Source organism: Aythya ferina (genome assembly GCF_964211825.1).
Source record: "Aythya ferina genome assembly, chromosome: Z".
NCBI classification, from domain to species: domain Eukaryota; kingdom Metazoa; phylum Chordata; class Aves; order Anseriformes; family Anatidae; genus Aythya; species Aythya ferina.
The window spans coordinates 12059277-12078563 of record NC_140299.1 but is presented as its reverse complement, the minus strand read 5'-3'; the positions used below and the strand labels follow the sequence as shown (position 1 = coordinate 12078563).

General features: G+C 38.6%; 1 protein-coding gene across 4 annotated transcripts in view; it reads right to left on the bottom strand.

Moving 5' to 3' along the window:
• The window catches only part of RAI14 (retinoic acid induced 14), an 85940-nt gene that overhangs the window by 28350 nt on the left and 38303 nt on the right, over positions 1 to 19287 (bottom strand). For all 4 annotated transcript variants that reach the window (XM_084503665.1, XM_084503668.1, XM_084503667.1 and 1 more), the window contains exon 3: positions 8094 to 8224. In XM_084503665.1, coding sequence (XP_084359791.1) covers positions 8094 to 8224 — 131 coding nt within the window. The remainder of the gene's footprint in view (positions 1 to 8093; positions 8225 to 19287) is intronic.

The window sequence follows — 19287 nt, the reverse complement described above, 5'->3', positions numbered from 1 at the left end:
GATGCATTCCACTCCTGCATCCAGATCACTGATAAAATTGTGGAACAGGACTGGCCATACAACTGAGCCCTGTGGAACACCGCCAGTGTCCAGCCACCAGCCCCATTCCCTGCAACCCTTTGAGCCCTGCTGTTGAGCCAGTTTATCACCCAGCACAGCATGAGCCTGTTCACCTCACAGTTGGACAGTCTGTCCAGAAGGATGCTGTGAGGGACGGTATCGACTGAGATGCAGGAAGATTACATCCGCCACCTTCCCTTCATCTACCATGTGTGCCACCTTATCATTTCAGATCAAATTATTAAGACAGGACTTTCCCTTCATGAACCCATGTTTAACTATGCCTGACAATAGCTTTGCTCTTTAAATGCTTTTCAATAACATCCAGGACAATCTCTAAGTTTTCCAGGCACTAATGTTACACTAAACAGACTGAACAGGTCTATCATTTCCTGGGTCTTCTCTCAAGCCCTTCTTTTAGATCAGTGTAACATTGGCCAGCTTCCAGGAAAGCTTCCTTCTGATTGTTTCTTTAAAAGCACATCCCACATCTTGAGTCCAAAGTGGTGCACAGTTAGCTTCTCGATATATATGCCCTCTGGCAAAGCATCTTTTCAGCAGAGCGAAGTCTCTGAGGATGTCATAGATGTATCCATATCAGTTCAACTTTCTCCCTAGGGCTAGGTAAAACCAGCTACCCATCTGCTGCCCTTGCTTGCAAGGCCAGAAGAGGGTTCAAACTTCATTTTATGTCCAACAATGAAAGCAATGACTAGCACCTCCCTCAGCCTCCATCCTACAATACAACGTGCTTGGTATTATTGTCTATAGGCCAGCAAAAGCTAATAACCACCCTACTACATGAAAAGTCATGAAATTAGAGCCAGGAAATCCCGAAACATGTTAGCATAACAAGAAGCCAGGAAAAGACTGGAAAAGGCTGAGAACAACTGGGTAAAAGTTAATCTAAAGAAAATATTTTTGTTGCATGAAAATCCAGCAAGGCTTAAACTGCATACAGTACTCCAAGAACCAAAGAGCATAGATATCCCTGTTCAACATCAGGGATGTTGACAAAGGAGAGCTCAGGATATGTGCTGCTTGAAGTTTCTGTGATTTTTAAACTTCTAACAGTTTGGACCTATTCAGATTTGAAAGAACAGAACTACTCTTTTTTATTATTGTTTTTTAACTGTATACAGTGAATTTCTTTTCATCGGGGAATTATAACCCAAGTGCATTAATACATACTCATAGTACTAAATCCACTAACAACATGCTCCTTGGAGACTACTGGTTAATATGACCTGTTAACATTTATTCTATAAACTATTATGTCTGTTATGGTAACATTTTTATTTAGCATTTCAGAATAACTATACTAGTAAAGCATTTAACAAAGACTCCACACTTTTGGAGAAGAGAAAGGAATGGAATAGAAACATGTGAAGGAATAACCAATTTCTGCACTTTTTCCTAACACAGCATGAACCTGTAAAGAAGGTAGCAGAAGATGCAGAGTGGTATACAAGCCATATAAAGAAGCATTTTGGAGAAAAAAAATCCAGTTTTTACATGTTGCTCAGTTTTGGCTTTCTGTTCCCTTTCTCTTCCTAGATTAGAGCACTTTAAACTAGCAGCAGCCAGTTGGTGTAATTAAAATCTACACATACAGCTCATTTGGTTGCATAAGTCTTTGAAAAACACGTAAAACAACTGCAGCCCATTATGCAGATATAAATCTGAAAAACAACTGCAGCCTTAGCCCCATCCCCTCCAGCCTTGGCAGGCCTGGTTCTGGCCCAGCCCACGGGAGGCACGCTTCCCCTCTGCTCCCTTGCCAGCTTGGATAAGAGGAGTGCAAGGAGCTGCCACGGCACTCATAACGCAGAAGCAGGGCACCATGCTCTGCCTCCACGTGAGCCAAGCTGCAGCTGTTTCAAGCCAGGCACACAAAAACTCCCAACCATCTAGGCTATGCTCCCATTCAAGCATCTCAGAAGCTTCTTGAAAACTGGCCAGGTCTGGTAAAATCTGGGTATTTGGCAACTCTGCAAATGGAGCTGCTTTACAGGGAACTCTGCCAGCTGCCTGGTGCTCCACTGTAGTTTTGGCCAACCCTACAGGAGTGGGGCGAGCAGCTCACGAGGTACCTAAACACATGCACGGAGGCCCTTCAAAAGGCATCTTGCTTTCTCCTGAGATGATAGGCCTACTCATCGACAATGAAATGCAACAGCTTATTAGTAACAGCCATCCTATTGGTCTATTGGAAAAGCTAGTATAAAACAGAAGACATAAGCTGGTTCCTAGAAAAAAGGTACTGTTTCATCCTTGAACTCCAACTATCATCTGCAGGAAGCACTGTGCATGCAAGACACTGAAGTCATGGGATGTTTCTCAACATTCAAAGAAATGTATATCAAATAGAGAATTTGCTTTTTCAAATTAAGTGAAATTTGCTTGGTTTTACCATATATGAAATTAGTAAAGAGAAAGTAAGAAGTTTCACTTTCTCAGATGCAAAGTTTAGGATCTTCATAATTGAAATCAAACAAGGAGCATTAATTTCTGTCTCTTTAGAAGATCACCTAGTCTTTTTATTTTTAAACATGAAGGTAAAAAATACTAAAATGTCTTTCAAAAAAATGTTTCAAAAATGCACATAAGAGAACATGAATGGTGTTAGTTTAAAGTCCTGTGAAAAATATAGCTAAGAACTAAAAACTGAATCATGGTACATCTCAAAGTCTAAGTGACAGGTCGTATACTCAAACCATCAGAAATTCTTTCAGTCAAGAGCCAGAAACAAACCACTGGCATGAAATGCACTCCATGGATCTCGTTTAAAAGCTTGCATAAGGTATGACTGTCAGTACAGTAATGTTTGTATGAAATATAGATTTTTTTCATGTATTGCCAAACTCTAAAATCAAAGTTAAGTATTGCTGCTCCATTGTGGAGATACAAGCAATTCCTCTCACTATACATTAACAATTGGCTCATACTGAATATAATGGAAAGTTAATTAGCCCAATTTACTATCCTGGCAGAGCATGGTTTTGCCTAACCATGCCCAGATGTTTCATTAGCATTTCTAAGAGTTAGACGAAAGTGGAAAGTAATTTTTCAGGAAATTTAATATCAACATCTCAATTGAATTATATTCATAACAATGCTGCAGGGGATAAGGGGAACTAAAAGGAGCAATCACGATTTTAACCCGAAAAGATCTTCAAGGAAGCTCTGGAAAAACAAAAGTTTTTACATCCAATCTCCAATGGAAACAAACTTTACAAGAAATTTTGAAATAAGAACCAGACTCTAGCTATCTTTTGGCTAGCAATAAAACACAGGTAGATATCTCTGCGGTTGTCTTTATTTCATCCCTAATCTGAAACCTAGAGGTTGTTACCATCTGGACTACCATAAATTGAAAACTATGATAAATGCAAGACAAATACTATTTTGTGTCAGGGATCTTATCTGGTTATTGGAACATCAATGAACTACATGGTTTGATGGTTGGACTAGATGATCTTGGAGGTCTTTTCCAACCTTAATGATTCTATGATTCTATATATTCCTAGAGAGGTTAGGATCCTCAGGCACTGCATTTCTAGTAGCAGCTCCCATTCTGGTACAATTTTCAAAATAAGTAGGAAAGCATATTAGCATCCTGTAAGTGTTTGGTCAATTTCTGGAGATAACACAGTCGGTGCAAAAGAAACATCTCCTAGTGTGTGATGTTAGACTGATGATGCCCAGTATGTACACAAGAAAAAAATGTGGAGACTGCCTCAATTTCAAAGGTTTTGTGGAGGATTTGTATTATTCTGAATCAACAAAGAAAGGATGCTGTGATTCTTCTTCAATTCACAAGCACTAGACTCACCTGACAAAGTACTCTGATTTTGGAGGTAAATTAAATCATTTCTATGATTTTCTTTCTCAACCAGAACTGTATTATAACTATATATAATAAATAAATAAGCTTCCTTTAAGATAAATACTATTACATACAAGGAAACAGGGAAACAGTCCCTCTCAAAAAGCATTTAATATCTAACTTATTCTTTGAACAGTTATTTCCTTTATGCCACTCACCCCACCTCCGAATACAAGATCAAAAAGTGAGAAAGGAAAAATGAATCCTATATGCAGGATAAAGTATTTGGGGATGGAATATGTTCAAATTTATTTTCAGCTCAGCCTCTGAGGCATGAACATTCTGGTTCAAATGAAAACATATCATTTCTACTGACTGCTATTGACAATAGTTTTGTGAAAGAGTCCTTAGAAAGTGCATTTGTAGAGGTTTCTAAAGCTTTTTTGTACCATTGTCAGACTCATTTTATTAAGCAACAGCTGATTCAATTGCAGTAAAAAAAATTACAGAGACCTATTGTTTCATTTAATAGCCATAAGCATTTAATTCTAGTTCAGTACCTTGCAAAAACACGCAAACATGGCAGTGATGCACTGGCACACAGACAAAATACCTTCAGGACACGGAAGTGCTGCCATTTATACATTGTGAATCATTTCCAAACTTTTTTTTCCTTCAGTAACAACAGCCGCTTCTTTAAATACCAGCCCGTTTGAACACTTGCTCTTGTGGAAAGAGTAGTACATAAATGAATCCTATCCCCTCCTGAAAAGGTCCTCTTTAAAGAGCCTTTTTGTTAGTTTAAGTGGGATTTAAACGATCAACTTCCAAATTGGAAAGCACTGTTTTGTTGTTTAAGGAAGCTGGACCAAAAAAAAAAAAAAAAGAAAAGAAAAAAAACACCATCTGGCAGAATAAGACTACAATGGCAGAGTCAGATTTCCAGATAGGTTCTATTACAAATGTGCTTGGCAATAGTCTGTGCACTGTAAGTGGGAACAACAATGGGGCTGTGTCAACTTACGCCAAAGGTGGATTTGCTCCATGGCCTTAAAACTGATTTATTGTTTATTGTTAATATTTATTGTTGAAAGGACTGAGTCAGAGGCTGTGTGGTGGCAAGGAAAGTCAAGCAAGTCTTAAAAAAAACTATGTTTTGTTAGTTTGACACCTTTTTTTTTTTTTTTTTTAAGAGGTACTGCTGGAGAGTTAAAAACTCCTGATGAAAATCTATAAATACTAGCTCAAGGCAATTTATTGATACCTAGACCTAATTAATTTAAACTTTTGTATTTTATTGCACATGGGCAAGCCACAGAGAAAAGAATCTATATGACAGTGGCAAAAAAGGACACAGGCCATATTTAGACAGTTATGTCCAAACCCGAGCCAGAAGTGGAGCACACTTGAGCAGGACTCAGTAGAATGACCTGTGCAGTACTCCACAGAACAGATGCAGAAAACCCTGTGCTCTTGTCTCTGTGCCTCTCAGTTCAAGGATTTTATATTAAGAAGCCATTTGATTATAAAACAAAAATTTGGAAGAACCCCCTTAAGCATGAAAACTTAAGTCTTTTCCACCTTTTGTTTAAGATAATTATTTAAAGGTGTGCTTCAAATAAAACACAAGCAATATCGAGAATTTTGTTTGAAGAGTTATTAAGAAAAGGACTGAATAATAAAAGACCTTAATAGAAGCAGTCACACCTTAAGAGAACAGACAACAGGCCTAACAAACCTGTACTGTAATGTGTAATTGTTTCTCCTTTTGTGCTTTCAAGCACATTCTGAAGCTTTAATCGCATTATGCAAGTTGTTATGTAATTGAATCCATCATGTTTTTCTTGTCACCTTCAGCTTAATTATGCAAACAAATGCATCGATACATACTCACAAGGATCAATAGACCACTCATCCAAAAATCATCCTCCCCACATAGCACTGCAGACCGCTTTCTAACTAACTAGTGGCATTTGCATTTGATAGTAGCCAGTTGTCCCGATAAGACCTCTCCAGATCCCAAATCAGTCTTTCCCAGCATGAGTCTCCCATGCTCCAGGTGAGGCAGCTGCCAAATTACTACCATGCTCTTGAGAAACACTACCAGACCTCAATGCTGGGTGGCTGCTGGGTCTATGCTTCTAAGCAGAGTTTGAAAAACAGCTATGATAGACACCCCCGATTCACTGCACAGGCATGAAGCCATGACATTGCACTGCAAACATAGGAGAAACAAGCGTACCAGTATGGAACAAATAGCTGTGTTTCATTTTGTATTTGATAACATTGCTTAGGCAACAGTATTTTGGTTTTAGAGCCTGCATGCATACACGTACACACAGAGGCACACACAAAAAAACAAACAAAAAAAAGACTGTAGTGGGGAAAACACAAACAAGAGATTGCCCATTATTAATAAGCCATAATAGGGTATACTTCTGGGTCACAGTACTCTGGTAGCTACATCTCTCCAGATCAGTGTCATAGCTTCTATAACTGTCGGTATCTATCTTTCAAAACTGAAGCAGAAATAACTTGAGTAGATTGCTAAGTTTCCCAAAGCACCTGAAACAGAATGAGAGTTGACACACTGTACTTCTGGAGCATACCAGTCGTATTTTCCTTCATTTTCTCTTGAGTTTTCTTTTAAACCAGTACACTAAACAATAATTAAATTAGCATAATGAACTAGCAAAAACAGATCTTCACAGCACTAATTCACACATCCCAAGCAATTAAAAGTAGTTGCATCTGCATCAGTTGTAGCTGCATCATTACTATAAATATAAGATCATGAACTTTGCAGTTGCAATTAATGAAAGAAGGTAAGTTTTGAAATGTCTCCATGTGACAATGAAAATCATTGCACCAGATCCTTAAAGTTACAATCCAACTTCCTAGAGTCATGAGGCCTGTGTGTATTTAATAAATTTAGTCTTGCTTAGTTCCCTAGAAAAATTCAAAGTATCATATTATATGTGAAACTTGCAAAATATTGGTGTTACACTGGAAACAATCCAGCTTAAGAATCTAGCTCTGTGGTTATGTTGACTAGAAAAATGCAAGATGCTAGACATATCTTTAATTTAAAGGCTTCAATAGAAGTCATGCTTTGATTACGTCTGATTCTCCATTTCAAAAGAAAAAATATGCGCATGCAACTTTTAAAAATTAAAATCATATTGAAGTGTGGAGAAAGCCCATCTGAAGTGATTAGGGGGCATGGACTTCTGCAATAAGAAGCTGCAGGTCATTCATTATGAGTCATTGCCAGTTTCCTCAGATGCAGAACAGAAATATAGCAGATGTAGAAAACTGAGACAGACCAAGCAAGAAGCAGATCATGACTCAATAAATAATCCAGAAGGTAATTCATTGAAACTCATTATTTGGTATAAACAGCCTTTTTCTGTCTGTCCCAAGACTAGAAACTGTTTTCCTTTCTCCCCAGCTATCCACAATTTTACAAAGGCTTTGATTTTCTCATGGGATGTTTTTTTTTCATTTATCCACTTAATCATCTTCCAATGCCTTAAGAAAAAAAGTTTAAGGATGGCAATCTCATGTTATAACTTTCTTACTGGAATCTTTTATCTTCCACAATTCAGAACGTTCACAGGAGAATAAGAAGAATAGAAGAGGAAAATATTACACTGATTCTCAATAAAATATACTGAGACTATGAAAGGAATCTTGTTCACTCAAAACTTTCACTGTCCGGTTTTAATCACAACAAGGAGCAGTTGCACAAGCCATTATCATCTGCAAGATTTTAAAATCCCCATCACTGTATTTTTTGTTTCTAATGGATTATTTAGGACTGAAGATAATTTCAGTTCTGTATTGTTAAATTAATGTTCATGGGAAAAAATAGCCCCACAGATTAATGCCTTTTGGAGTGTGCAATCTGCAGAGTGTCATTAAATTCCTGAGTCCCAAAATATCCTGTCCTAAAATGGCACCAGTCTGCCCAGCAGACTAGCTTCAAGTTACCTCAATAGGTTTCTGATTATGAAATGGAATTTTAAAAGTAAAATGATAAATATAGACCATCAGAAAGAAGCTTTCCAAAATATATTGTGCTTCAGGTGAAAATACCTTCATTTACAGTACAGTCCCTGGTGCTTAATTACTGTGTCATGGACATCCAAGCTGGTTTTTTCTCCTCTATTATATTTAAGTCACAAGTTTAAGTTCGACTTACGCAGTTTTGCCCTCACTATCTTGTTTGGTGGCACTGGCTCCCTTTTTACCCAACAATGAAGCCACTTTTTCAGGATCACCATTCTCCACCGCTTGCAGTAGCCGATCATCATTCTTATTCCACTCATTGGTCTAGAGTAAAAGAAGAAGGGAGAAACATTATTAGTACTAGTGCCCAGGCTTCCCTGAATGATCCTACACATACTTGGCACATTTGGAAGCTGAAACAAAAGCCCAAACCAAAGAAAAGACACGGAGAAAGCTACATAAAATAAAGTTGCAATACATGTTGCACAGGCTCCCTAAAACTCAATGGCTCAAGCCAGGAACTAAGTAACCACTGAAGATGACCTCTGACATAGAAACTCTATAGAAGAACTGTGCAGATACAAACCCATTTGTTCTTACTTTCTCTTAAAGAGTTCTCCTTCACTTCCCTAGAAGCAGGAGAGTCGTAGTTTCTCTTTTGGAGATGCACTGGCCCCATGAAACCTTCATCACGTACATCATGTGGATAAGCAATGAGCTGTCTCATCTGATTCACACCTCACCTTATCAACCCAGCTCAATCAAACTTTCCATATTCAAGGTTTTCCCCAGCTCACAGTTTAACAGGAGAGATTAACAGGTTAAGAGTCTTCCCCTTGCTGGCTGTAATTAGTTTTCATGAGCTTTTAACCTGCCATGTTTGCCTTAAAAACAAAGGAATTAACCCAAGATAGACAGTACATCTATATCAGTGCTGAAAGCAAAAGATGACCACCCTGTATTTAAACCTTTCCAAATCCACTGCGTCTTTTTAATCATTCTCATCAGCTGAATTAATGAAAGGACACTATTTCCTAATGTGATGATTCCCCCTCCCACTCCCAGTTCTCAAGGCAGGGCCTATTTCCTCTACCAGATTACCAACCAGGATCTAGCAAATTACTAAGAAAACAGAGTAACCTTTTGTATCCCATGTAATTACAGCAAAAAAAGCTCTGAAAATGAGTGAAAAGTTGCACCCATGCTTTCTAGCTTGGACTCACAACAAGGTACAGTTTTCAGTAAGAGCATCTAGTTCACATGCAATTAAAAGCTGCTTTTAGATTAGCTTGAAACCCTGCTACACTCAAGAGAGCATCTTCAGCAGATTATGGCTTTCTCTTTGACATCAGTCAGCTCATCTCCGGCATAGCTGTCTATTCAACAGCACTGGATTTCTACACAAACAATTTTGGCAAAGACTGAATTCCTATTAATATGCTCCTTGAGAAATATTCAGCTTGAAGAGCACTTTGTTCTGACACTTTGCACAGACTTTTTTTTCCTGTTAGCTGAACAAAATGTTTGATACTTTTTCGTCTGGACTCGTGAGAAAATATGTATGAAGTGCACATTGGTACAAACCAACTCTGCAGGCTCTGCACACCCTGAATAGCAGAAGGGGAAGAAAGTATTCCACCTTGCTAGTTGTTTAAAAAAAAAAAAACAGATTAAAAAATAAAACAAACACATATTAGGATGAGAATGCAGTCCAATCAGGAAAGTAGTAGTTGAAAGAACAACACCTGAAACCAAGAGTATGAATGGCCGCTCTAACAAAGGAGGTGGCATGCAGAAGACAAAGAGCAAATGCAGTTTGATGGCAGTGTTTTGACTGGTGGGTAGATGCACATCAAGGAGGTTGTGTTCTTCACTCTTACACCACTGGAATAAACCTCTGTAGTTTCCAGAGCATTAGTTACATCTGCAAAAAATGATGTTTCCTCTAGCAATATTTATACTCCATGGCAATGAGTGCCCTTCCAAGCAGCAAGCTCCACCTAAAATGAAACTCATTGCATATTCTTCATTTGGGGATTTTCATGCTTTTAAAGGGAGCCTACTATTAAAAACAGATGTTAAAAAGAAGTATATTACTGTTAAATAAAATGCTTTAAAATTAACATGCTTTGTTTGTCAGCATATTATGCCTTTTGTTTTGGACTTTATCCTGTTTCTAGGTTTGTTTGTTTTATTGTTATTATGTAGTCATATGAGATAGTTAAATACAAGTTATTTGACCAGTCACCCACAAATCACCACAATGACTGCAAAGCATTAGTAGCAGCTAACTCCTACATAAATTATTTATTTATTTAATCCTGGAAAAGAGGAGATAGCAGGTAACATGATGATCTACACACACGTCTAACCTAATACTCACCTCTACTTTGAAAAAGAAATACAGTACCTAATTTAAGATTTTCTCATGACCTGAAATAACCAGTTTACTACCAAAACATGAAACTGAGTAATGCTTGCAGAAAATCCATAGCAAAACAGCTTTCAGCAGGGCATTCACTTTTTTAGTGCAAAAATGACCATGTATTCCACAAGTAGTTGCATGGGTACTTCTTTAATATTCATCTTTTAAACTGAAAAAAAATGACATATAATCCTATATCCAGTATTCTGGTATCAGCATGCAAGCACGCTAATGCCAAGCCCCAGGTTTAAGATATAAGTCTATTTCCCTCTGGACAGGCTTTGATAACCATATCCCTGTCTGTAGTTACACTGTCATTAACATTCCAGAGCCAAGAGAAACCAACACAGCCAGGTCCCAAATTATGCCTCAGTATTTATATAGCGTGGAAGCAGCACCTGGGAGATTTAACATTGAATGGCGAAGCCTGGAGCATTCTGAAAGCAATTCTAATGTTGCGCAATGATGCCACGTTCATGCCAAAAGCAAAACATTTTATGACATATGGTATTAGTCTCTTAAAAGAACAGAATCTTTATTTCATTTTTACTGTAGTTTCCAACCATACTTGTTTTGATTAAAAAAAAAACAAACACACTCACACAGCTAGAGAAAGATTTAACAGTGCCTCATTTCAACAAATGCTTCCTATTTATCTGTACCACTAAACAGAATCCCTTGTCTCTATGAATTAAACAGACCCAAACTTGGACAATCTGTTAGGTAAAGCGGTCTCTCACGAGGAGCCTGAAAACAGTCATTTATATCAGATCCATCTCAGTGTCAAGGAAAGGCTATCAGCGTACATTTCCGTGTTTTTCATGCAAAGATAGTAATTCTTTTTCCTGTTCAGAGGACAATTGCAGAGGCTGGAGGCTAGAACAGGAAGTTCTGTATTTGGTAATCATTTTAGACACCCCTTTTTTCAGGGTACTAATTCTGTATTTAATTAGTACCCCATCTTCTAAGCACTATGGCTCAGAATTGTTAAAGGAATGAATAATTTTAGAGACTGCCATATACCAAATCAGCTTACATTCGTTTTTCCAATTGCATGTTTTCAGATTTCCTTAGTGATTCTATAACATCTTTAATATTACCATATTGGCTCTTTTGTTTTTCTCCTGGAATACAAAAGGATACATGTAGTTTCTCTTCACCACTGTGCAGCAGAGTTATGCTCATTTAAAAATTAGTTGTATTAAAAATAGTTGTGTTCTTTGCAAGATGCTTAAAGTCATCATGCTGTATTGCCCATATAAAAGTTCTGTATCTTTCTATTAAAGCAATAAGGATTCCATTTGAGGGTGTCAATAAACATGTCACTATTGTAAATGAAAAGACCATTTTCTATTCAAGCTCTCTTATACACATTTAACAGAATTATATACATTTAACTATAATGTGAGTTACATAAATCTATTTATAGACCTCATTTTTTTCCTGCAAAATAAAATCAGGGATACATCTGTCCACATAAACAAACAACTATGCAGACATCAACTGTTGCTTAAGTATTCCTCTGATATGATTCAACTGTTTTTTCTTCTTTTGTATGCTCAAATCAGTAGCTTTGTACAATGAATGCATTCCAGAAGTTAAAGGTAGAGCTAATAAAGGCTTACAGCAGGCTTTCAAAAACAGCTGTTCCTGTAGGAAATTGTAGCCGTACTATCAAAAAAAAAAAAAAAAAAAAAAAAAAAGAGAGAGAGAGAAAGGAAAAAAAGGAACACACACACACACAAAAAAAAAAAAAAAAAAGCACAGAAGAAGGAACCCATGCACTAGAAGGAAAGAGAATATGAGAATACGTACCCAGAAATAGTGTCCCCTCCCCAGGGTTGGAAGCAAGTTGGAGGCATTTAAGTTGGTGAGACTTTCACAGTGGTACCTCACGTAATCAACAGCTACACTGCCACTGGTGTACAGAGCAGACCGGAAAACACAGAACCCTCAACAGAGGCAGTGACTGCTGCATTACACACAATTTCTGGTTCTCTTATAATATTAGCCTGGTTTTGACCCCACAAGTCACACAAATAACCACCAAAGACTTGGAAGGTAACTTCTGCCAGTACAATAAAAAATACGGGTAGCCCCAAACACAGCTACTACTGTTCACTAAATGTTTCTAAAAGCCACCTTGAGCTGCCATTTATTGTATAGCACCAGCATTTGTTAGTCCAGGACAACGTGCACATGGGAGACAGATGCTCTTTGACCAAGATCACTGGAAGGACCAATGCAGCCAGCATAACTAGAGACCTTAACTTCTTAAACCCTCTGCATCAAGCTTAGGCCACAGCAACCCCACAAACCATCCCGTCCCACTTATCCAGGCAGCCCAAATGTTTCTGTAAGGCTCTTTTGTTCAGCTGCCACACATCCTGCCTGCTCTATCGCAGGACTTGCTCAGCACCAACTCCTTGCTTTTATCCACAGACACAGCTTCCACATTTCAGCCAGGCAGCACTGACAGCACCATGCAGCAAACAGCCCCTGGGAAGTTTCAGTCCTGTCACCGCCACTCTTTCAGGTAGCATAAATGGACGTTTCCTGTTCTGTCAGAGATGCCTAGACATGCATTGTTCTGAGCAAGCCCATGTAGGGCACCAGCTCAAGGTTACCACAGAATAGCAGCAGTGTCTCTTGAGCATAGCATCAGAGCAACAAAAATGTAAGACTCGAGCAGTTAAGCAGATACTTTTCATCAGCATTAGAGCCAAAGGGGATTTTTTTTTTGTTTGTTTGAAAAGTGTTGCAGATATGCAAATTAGCCAATTGAGTAACCTGTACAGCATGACACATGGTGCTACATGCAAATAAAAAACTGAGCTCAGCATGAAGGCAAACACATGCATGTAATTAAGTTGGCAGAATCAGCACAGAAAAGACTGCACATGTGGGGTTTCTTTATCCCTTCCTCAGCAAGCTCAAGTCCCCCCAAACAATTAACATTCTGCAATAACAATGGTTTGTAAACACATGCAAAACTCAGCTGATGAAACACACATTTCAGCTTCATATAAACAGAATCAGTATTCCACATTGTACTTCTTCAGCTGCTTTTTCCCCCAGATGAATTTTTTAGTATCAACACACTGTTCAGCTTAGGAACATTTTTAGGAACCTTACAAAGAAGTTGGCAGGACACAGCTAGCCAAGCTCAGGAGGGAAAGCCACTCCTGCACACAGCACTGTCAGATCAAGGTTAATTGAGTGCGGCAGAAGGCAGAAGACAACCGATTGACTTGATTTATACTATCAGTTTATGATTACTTATTAAAAAGGGCATAGTACTGAAGCCAAAAGCAGAGTGAGGGCAGTACCTTCAATGATAATCTTCAGGACAGGTATAGCTGTCCAAACCACAGGTTTATCAGCCACAGACACACACTTTTTTTTTTCTGCAAACCTAGAGATTATCAGTACTTGCAGCCATTGAAGCAAGGAGTTACTACATGGGGCAGGAGCTGCCCATTATAAATCCTTTGCTATTGGGATCACATGGAGTATATTTAGCTGGCAATTTGTTTTGAGTCTGAAGATAAACCTTCATGTCGAAGCCTATGTTTTCCTAGTTAAAATAGCTAATGCAAGCTTTAAGCATTGTTTTGTTCCTCTGACGCAAAGTGAACATTTTCCTTTCCAGAAGAAAAGCTCAAGAATTTAAAAAATGTTTAAGAAAGATAGTTTCTTAATTTCCTTCATGACCACATCAGGATATTAAACCTCAATTGTCTTGAGATTAGCAGTAAATGTCGTGCAAGAAATGACAACATATAACAAGAGGTGATAGTTCCACTTAGCACTTGTACACAGTGTTTCCTATTTGCAAAGACCAGAGCAAACATTAACTGGACAACAACTGCTTCTTTATCTTTGGCATGCAGCCTACAGGAGATGGTTTAAATGACCTTGCATTGTTGCAAACCTACTGGAGGCAAAGTTATGTTATCTCCGCTGAAATCAGAACTGCAGGGAAGCCAGGAGTAGCAAATTGAAATTCCTGATAACTTCAAACTCAGCAACTTGCTGTTTGAAAAGGAAAGGAATACTTAAGGACTGCCATGCAATTGTTTGCGAAGCCAAAGACGCTGAACACCACTGCATCACAAGGTCACCCACAGAAGCGTGTGTGCTAGACTTCCCAAGAGAGTCTTAAAAACAAGAACAATCCTATTGTAGGGAATGCATTTGCTAGACAAAACATCCCTCAAAGTTAAAACACCAGATGATGGCTTTTTCTCAAAAGAATGGCTTATCTGAAAACATTTAACCCAGGAATCTGATAAGCGAGTAAGTAGCTTATACCTTTCCCAGCCTTCCATCCCCAAGACCGAATAATTGGTCACTAGCAAACTTATATGGTGCAGTGGAAGTCTTCTTCACAGAGTGGCAAGATGTTGTTCAACTTACCAGCAACAGCTTGTCCAAGTCTGTTGCAGCAGCTCCCAGGACATCTGGAGCTTACCAGATGCCAGAAGCTGCTGCCTACAAGGCCTCTTTCAATTGCTGTGGCTCCAGCTCTTTCCTGAACCTTTCAAAACCTGCCCAGGGGCCGCGCGTGTCAGCAGTGCCACCGCAAACTGACCTCTGCTGCACTGCACTCCACTGAGGTAGCACCCTGAACAACTCTGCCAAAAGATGCTATGTTCATTAACTTTACCATAAACAAGGTCCTGACCTCCAATTAAGTTGTCAAAAAAGTAAAGTGTGACAATGGCTTTGAAAGTAATTCATAGCGATATTATCTATATGTTACTAATTGCTACACCAGAAAGTCTTTTTCAGCTTTGCTTGTCCATCTGTGTTCCCTACTTGAGATGACTGACAGCTGGTACCATTAATTATATTTATATAAGCAGATAAAGCATTTCTTTAAAGGTGGAAACAGCGGCAGCAATGCAAGTAACCTGTGAACCTTCTACAATAAAAAGTGTTACTCCATTGCTCTCTTGCTCCTTGTGCTACTCTGATTCGTTGGAATGACTGCCTATACAACATGCACAAGGCCTGTTTAATACTGGAGACTGTATTTGTGTCAGAGCATAAATTCAATGTGAAAAGTAGATAAAAACCACCATGGAGAACGCAGGAAGCAGTTGGAGTGCATGAACCACCAATGTTAAAAAAGGACTAATGGTAGCTTGTCAGTAAACCTTGATAATTATGCATTCATTGGGTAGCTTCTGTGAATAAAGAAGTGATTATTATCCAAGCAAACCATTTTTTCTTGCTGAAACCCAGAATAATACAACAGAACCACAAGTCACTCAGCAGGGCACTTTTATCAGCCAGTAGGACTGCCTGGAAAGTCTCCAGGCAAAGGGGGACTACAAGCTGTGAAATGAAAGGGTCTTTTACCAGCAGAGGACGGGAAAGATGACCCGACTGAAATGGCCATCTGAAACTGCAAGTTTGTGGAGGGGAACGACTAAGAAACAAAGATGTTGTTGAGAAAAAGTTAGTGTGGTCTTTGCTTAAATCATGACTTGCAATTTGCAGCTGGCTGTGAGCTGTGCTCCAAGAATGCTCAAGAGGGTAATGAAATTGGAAAAAAAAAAAAAAAAAAAAAAAAAAAAGCATTGAAGAGTTTGCTGTTTAGCTGAGATAATTGCACATACTATTGTTAATTTCTTGTTATTTTTGACAAATTTATATGCAGAGTAGCCATAAGGTCAGTGTAGGGAATGTGTACAATTAATAGGGCAGAAATCAGTATGTGCACAACTAGTAATGCAGAAATCAGTGGCTCTTCATAGCTTAACTGTGAGATTTCATTTCTGTAACAGTAAAACAGTGAAGAGGTTGAGCCTAGAAACTCTGCAAGGGTGGCCAAGAGAGTGACATAGTCCAGCAAAGCCAGATCAGGGAAATGGCTGGCCCACATCTAGCAAACCTAGCAACACATGGTGGAATTCTAAGCAAGCTGGGAGGCACACAAAGTCTCAAGTGCTGCTCATTTCACTTCCTAGTAAAGGCCACGATATATTTTTCCTTCCAATACCACTTAAATACCTTTTAACAACATAAAGGAAATCAATCTCCGCATTTGAGAAACAGCAAGATTTCCTGTTAATGTTACATCTAGGCGTATCAGGTCTTTTATTTTCTTTTAAGCAATTACTGTTTTCACGTAACCAATTACTTTCCAGCGGAGATAAAGGACAAGTGATGTGCAAAAAGCTCACTTTGTTCTAATGTCTAGCATGTGGTAAGAAAAACTACATTGAAATCATCAGTAACATGTAGCCAGAACATTGGCAATGTGTGGAACTACGGTCCATTATTTATCACCTCACATCACCAATACAGCAACTGGAGATTTATCTTTACTTTCAGATAGGGAAGGATGTAGCAGTAACCACACCACATGCAACTGATCATTCTCTGTAGCACAGAAGAAAGTAAAGCCAAGAATTAATTGTGGATATTCTAATAAATAAAACAATGTTTATCTTTACACAGTAAAATAACACAAGGGATCTTAAAAAAAAAAAAAAAGTCAAATCAATCCTCTTTGAAGTGATCATCTCCCACTGTTCTGCCTTTTCCCATAGCTTTAAAGATTTGAGCTACAGTGAACATGAACTCAGATTATTGTTGTTCTCATCTTGAAGTCATTCAGTAAATGTTACTAAAACCAAACTACAACTAGTAGACTGCTGTTTACTGCCAAGCACATGGCAGTCCCTCAAAAAAAAATCCATGGGGTGTCAGAACACACACTCAAAAGAAAAAAAATTCTCTCCAATTGTTACTCAAAGACCACAGAGAATCCTCAGGTCTTCCTTCTGCTTTAAAAATAATAATAATAAAATCTATAAATAAAACTGATTTTCATCATTATAGGCCTGGTGAAGACTACTTTCTAGCAGTTTTAAGACCGAAGAACTACAGAATCAACAGATTTTAGCTAAATATCAAGGTCAAATTGCAACTCACACTAAGGACATTCAGTCTTTCAAGTCTTCAGGATTTCTGTTGCACAACTGCTTCACACTCAGTTGGGAAAAAGAAAACATGAGATTTAATGTGAAATTGGTTAGGCAATCTAATCTCACTTTTTATCTGCTAAGTATTTTTCAGTGATAAACAGGCTACAGGATACAGGGACACTGCCAACTATCTGCAAGCAAAGCTTGTTTTGTTTGTTCAGCTATTGTGTTGACTATCTTGCATTCTGCAATACTGTGCTAGACACAATGGTCTCTGAGGACCAGAGTGTGCCTCATGAGCAAGACATAGTTCTAAACTTTCTGGAGTTGAGACAGTGATCAGAACAACCTGCCAGCTTTCAACATCCAATGCTGTACACATACCACTTCCTTAATGGATTTGTTTTTACATTCAGCACCACCTATATTTTGGTTAGTATCTGAGCTGACTACATCTACTCAGATCTTTAGTAACATCTTTCAGTTTCTGTTGATGACTGAATTTAGCAGAGGCAACCGGTGCTTGACGCATATTCCTGCTTCCAGATGAGCAAAAGGACATCTATCATGCTGGAACATGCTCAACTGCAACATTACCTCATTTGCTAGGACTGGCACTTTGTAGACCCATGACTCCGTGTTTCCTCCTGCCTACTGCTGAACCTCTCCAACCATTGTTCTTCTTGCCACTTCTACATAGAGATGATTTTTTTTTTTTTTTTTTTTTTTACAAGTTTTAGCGCTGTTGCCCTTTTTTCTCTCTGTTATTCTGTAAAGGGGAACAGAGACACAAAGGCTAATTGTGAAGTCTGCAGACAAGGAAAAAAAAATCTTCAATACTAAACAGAATCACACAGTCAAGAGTCACATGAACTGTCTACATGATACCAACAGCTTGCAGTGAAAGCTGTTTCCATTGTTTTCATTCTGTTTTTTGCTAGCAAGACTGCAGTAGATTACTTGACGAAACTCTACCAATCTTAATATCATCCAAACATCATAAATGGTTGCTTTAAAAAACAGCTCACACTATTTTTGTTATCTTTTAAACTGCCATTGTAGGAAGCAATACAATTTCAAAATTCATAACAAAATTGATATTAAAAATCTCAACATTATTCAGCATAGAAAAGCAGTCTATTTATAGCTGAATTTGCCCTGCTTGTAATGGACATATCTACTGTTACTGGGTTATAGCCTTCTATTCTGAAACCCAAGACAGGGCCAAAGAAAACACAGTACACACATAGAAACAAATCCCTATGCCAAGAAGTTATTTTGTTTGGAGTCTTTAAGGGCTCAACTCAATCTCTAAAAGCACTTCATGGCTACAAAAGAAGGCAAAAATGTTTCACTGTCTGTCTGATCTTCAATAGGCCACTGACGGATACTTGTGTCATGGATTGACCTCTAGGTCTAATACTTGTCAGGTCTCCAAAATCAAATATTAAAGCAGCTTAGCTTTACTTGCTGCTTTAACTTCTATGGGTGCAATGAAGGATAATCTGAGAGTCACAGGGAAGTTACACCTACGATTCTTTCCAAATTCCTCAAGTCCTACTGGGAATGTAAGCAACTGTTTTTGCATGAAAACAAGATCCAGTTCAACAGCCAGAGAAAAGTATGTGAGATTTCACACCACCACATCTTCCCACGTTGTTTATCCTCCACATCACGTGCACTGATAATCAGACAAGGCTTTTATGCGTCAGATCCTCTGTGCACAGAACATCAACTGCCCACGCATGGCAGGCCTCAAGAAAAAGGAGGGAAAGAGCAGGCGGGCACTCACCCTGTTTCCTTCCCGTGGTCCTCATCTGCAGAAGGAGCTCCCTTCTGTGCAGAGTTGAATAATAACACTCATCCTTCTTATGCAGATCTTCTGTTTGCCAGGCACAGATGGCCTCACCTTTCATCTGATCAGGGCCGCAGCTAGCACCCCATCTATCAGGCACCCTGTAGAAATTGAGCTATTTGCCCCACGCTAGTGGTGGAGTTTAGCACTTGCCTGTTCAAACAGC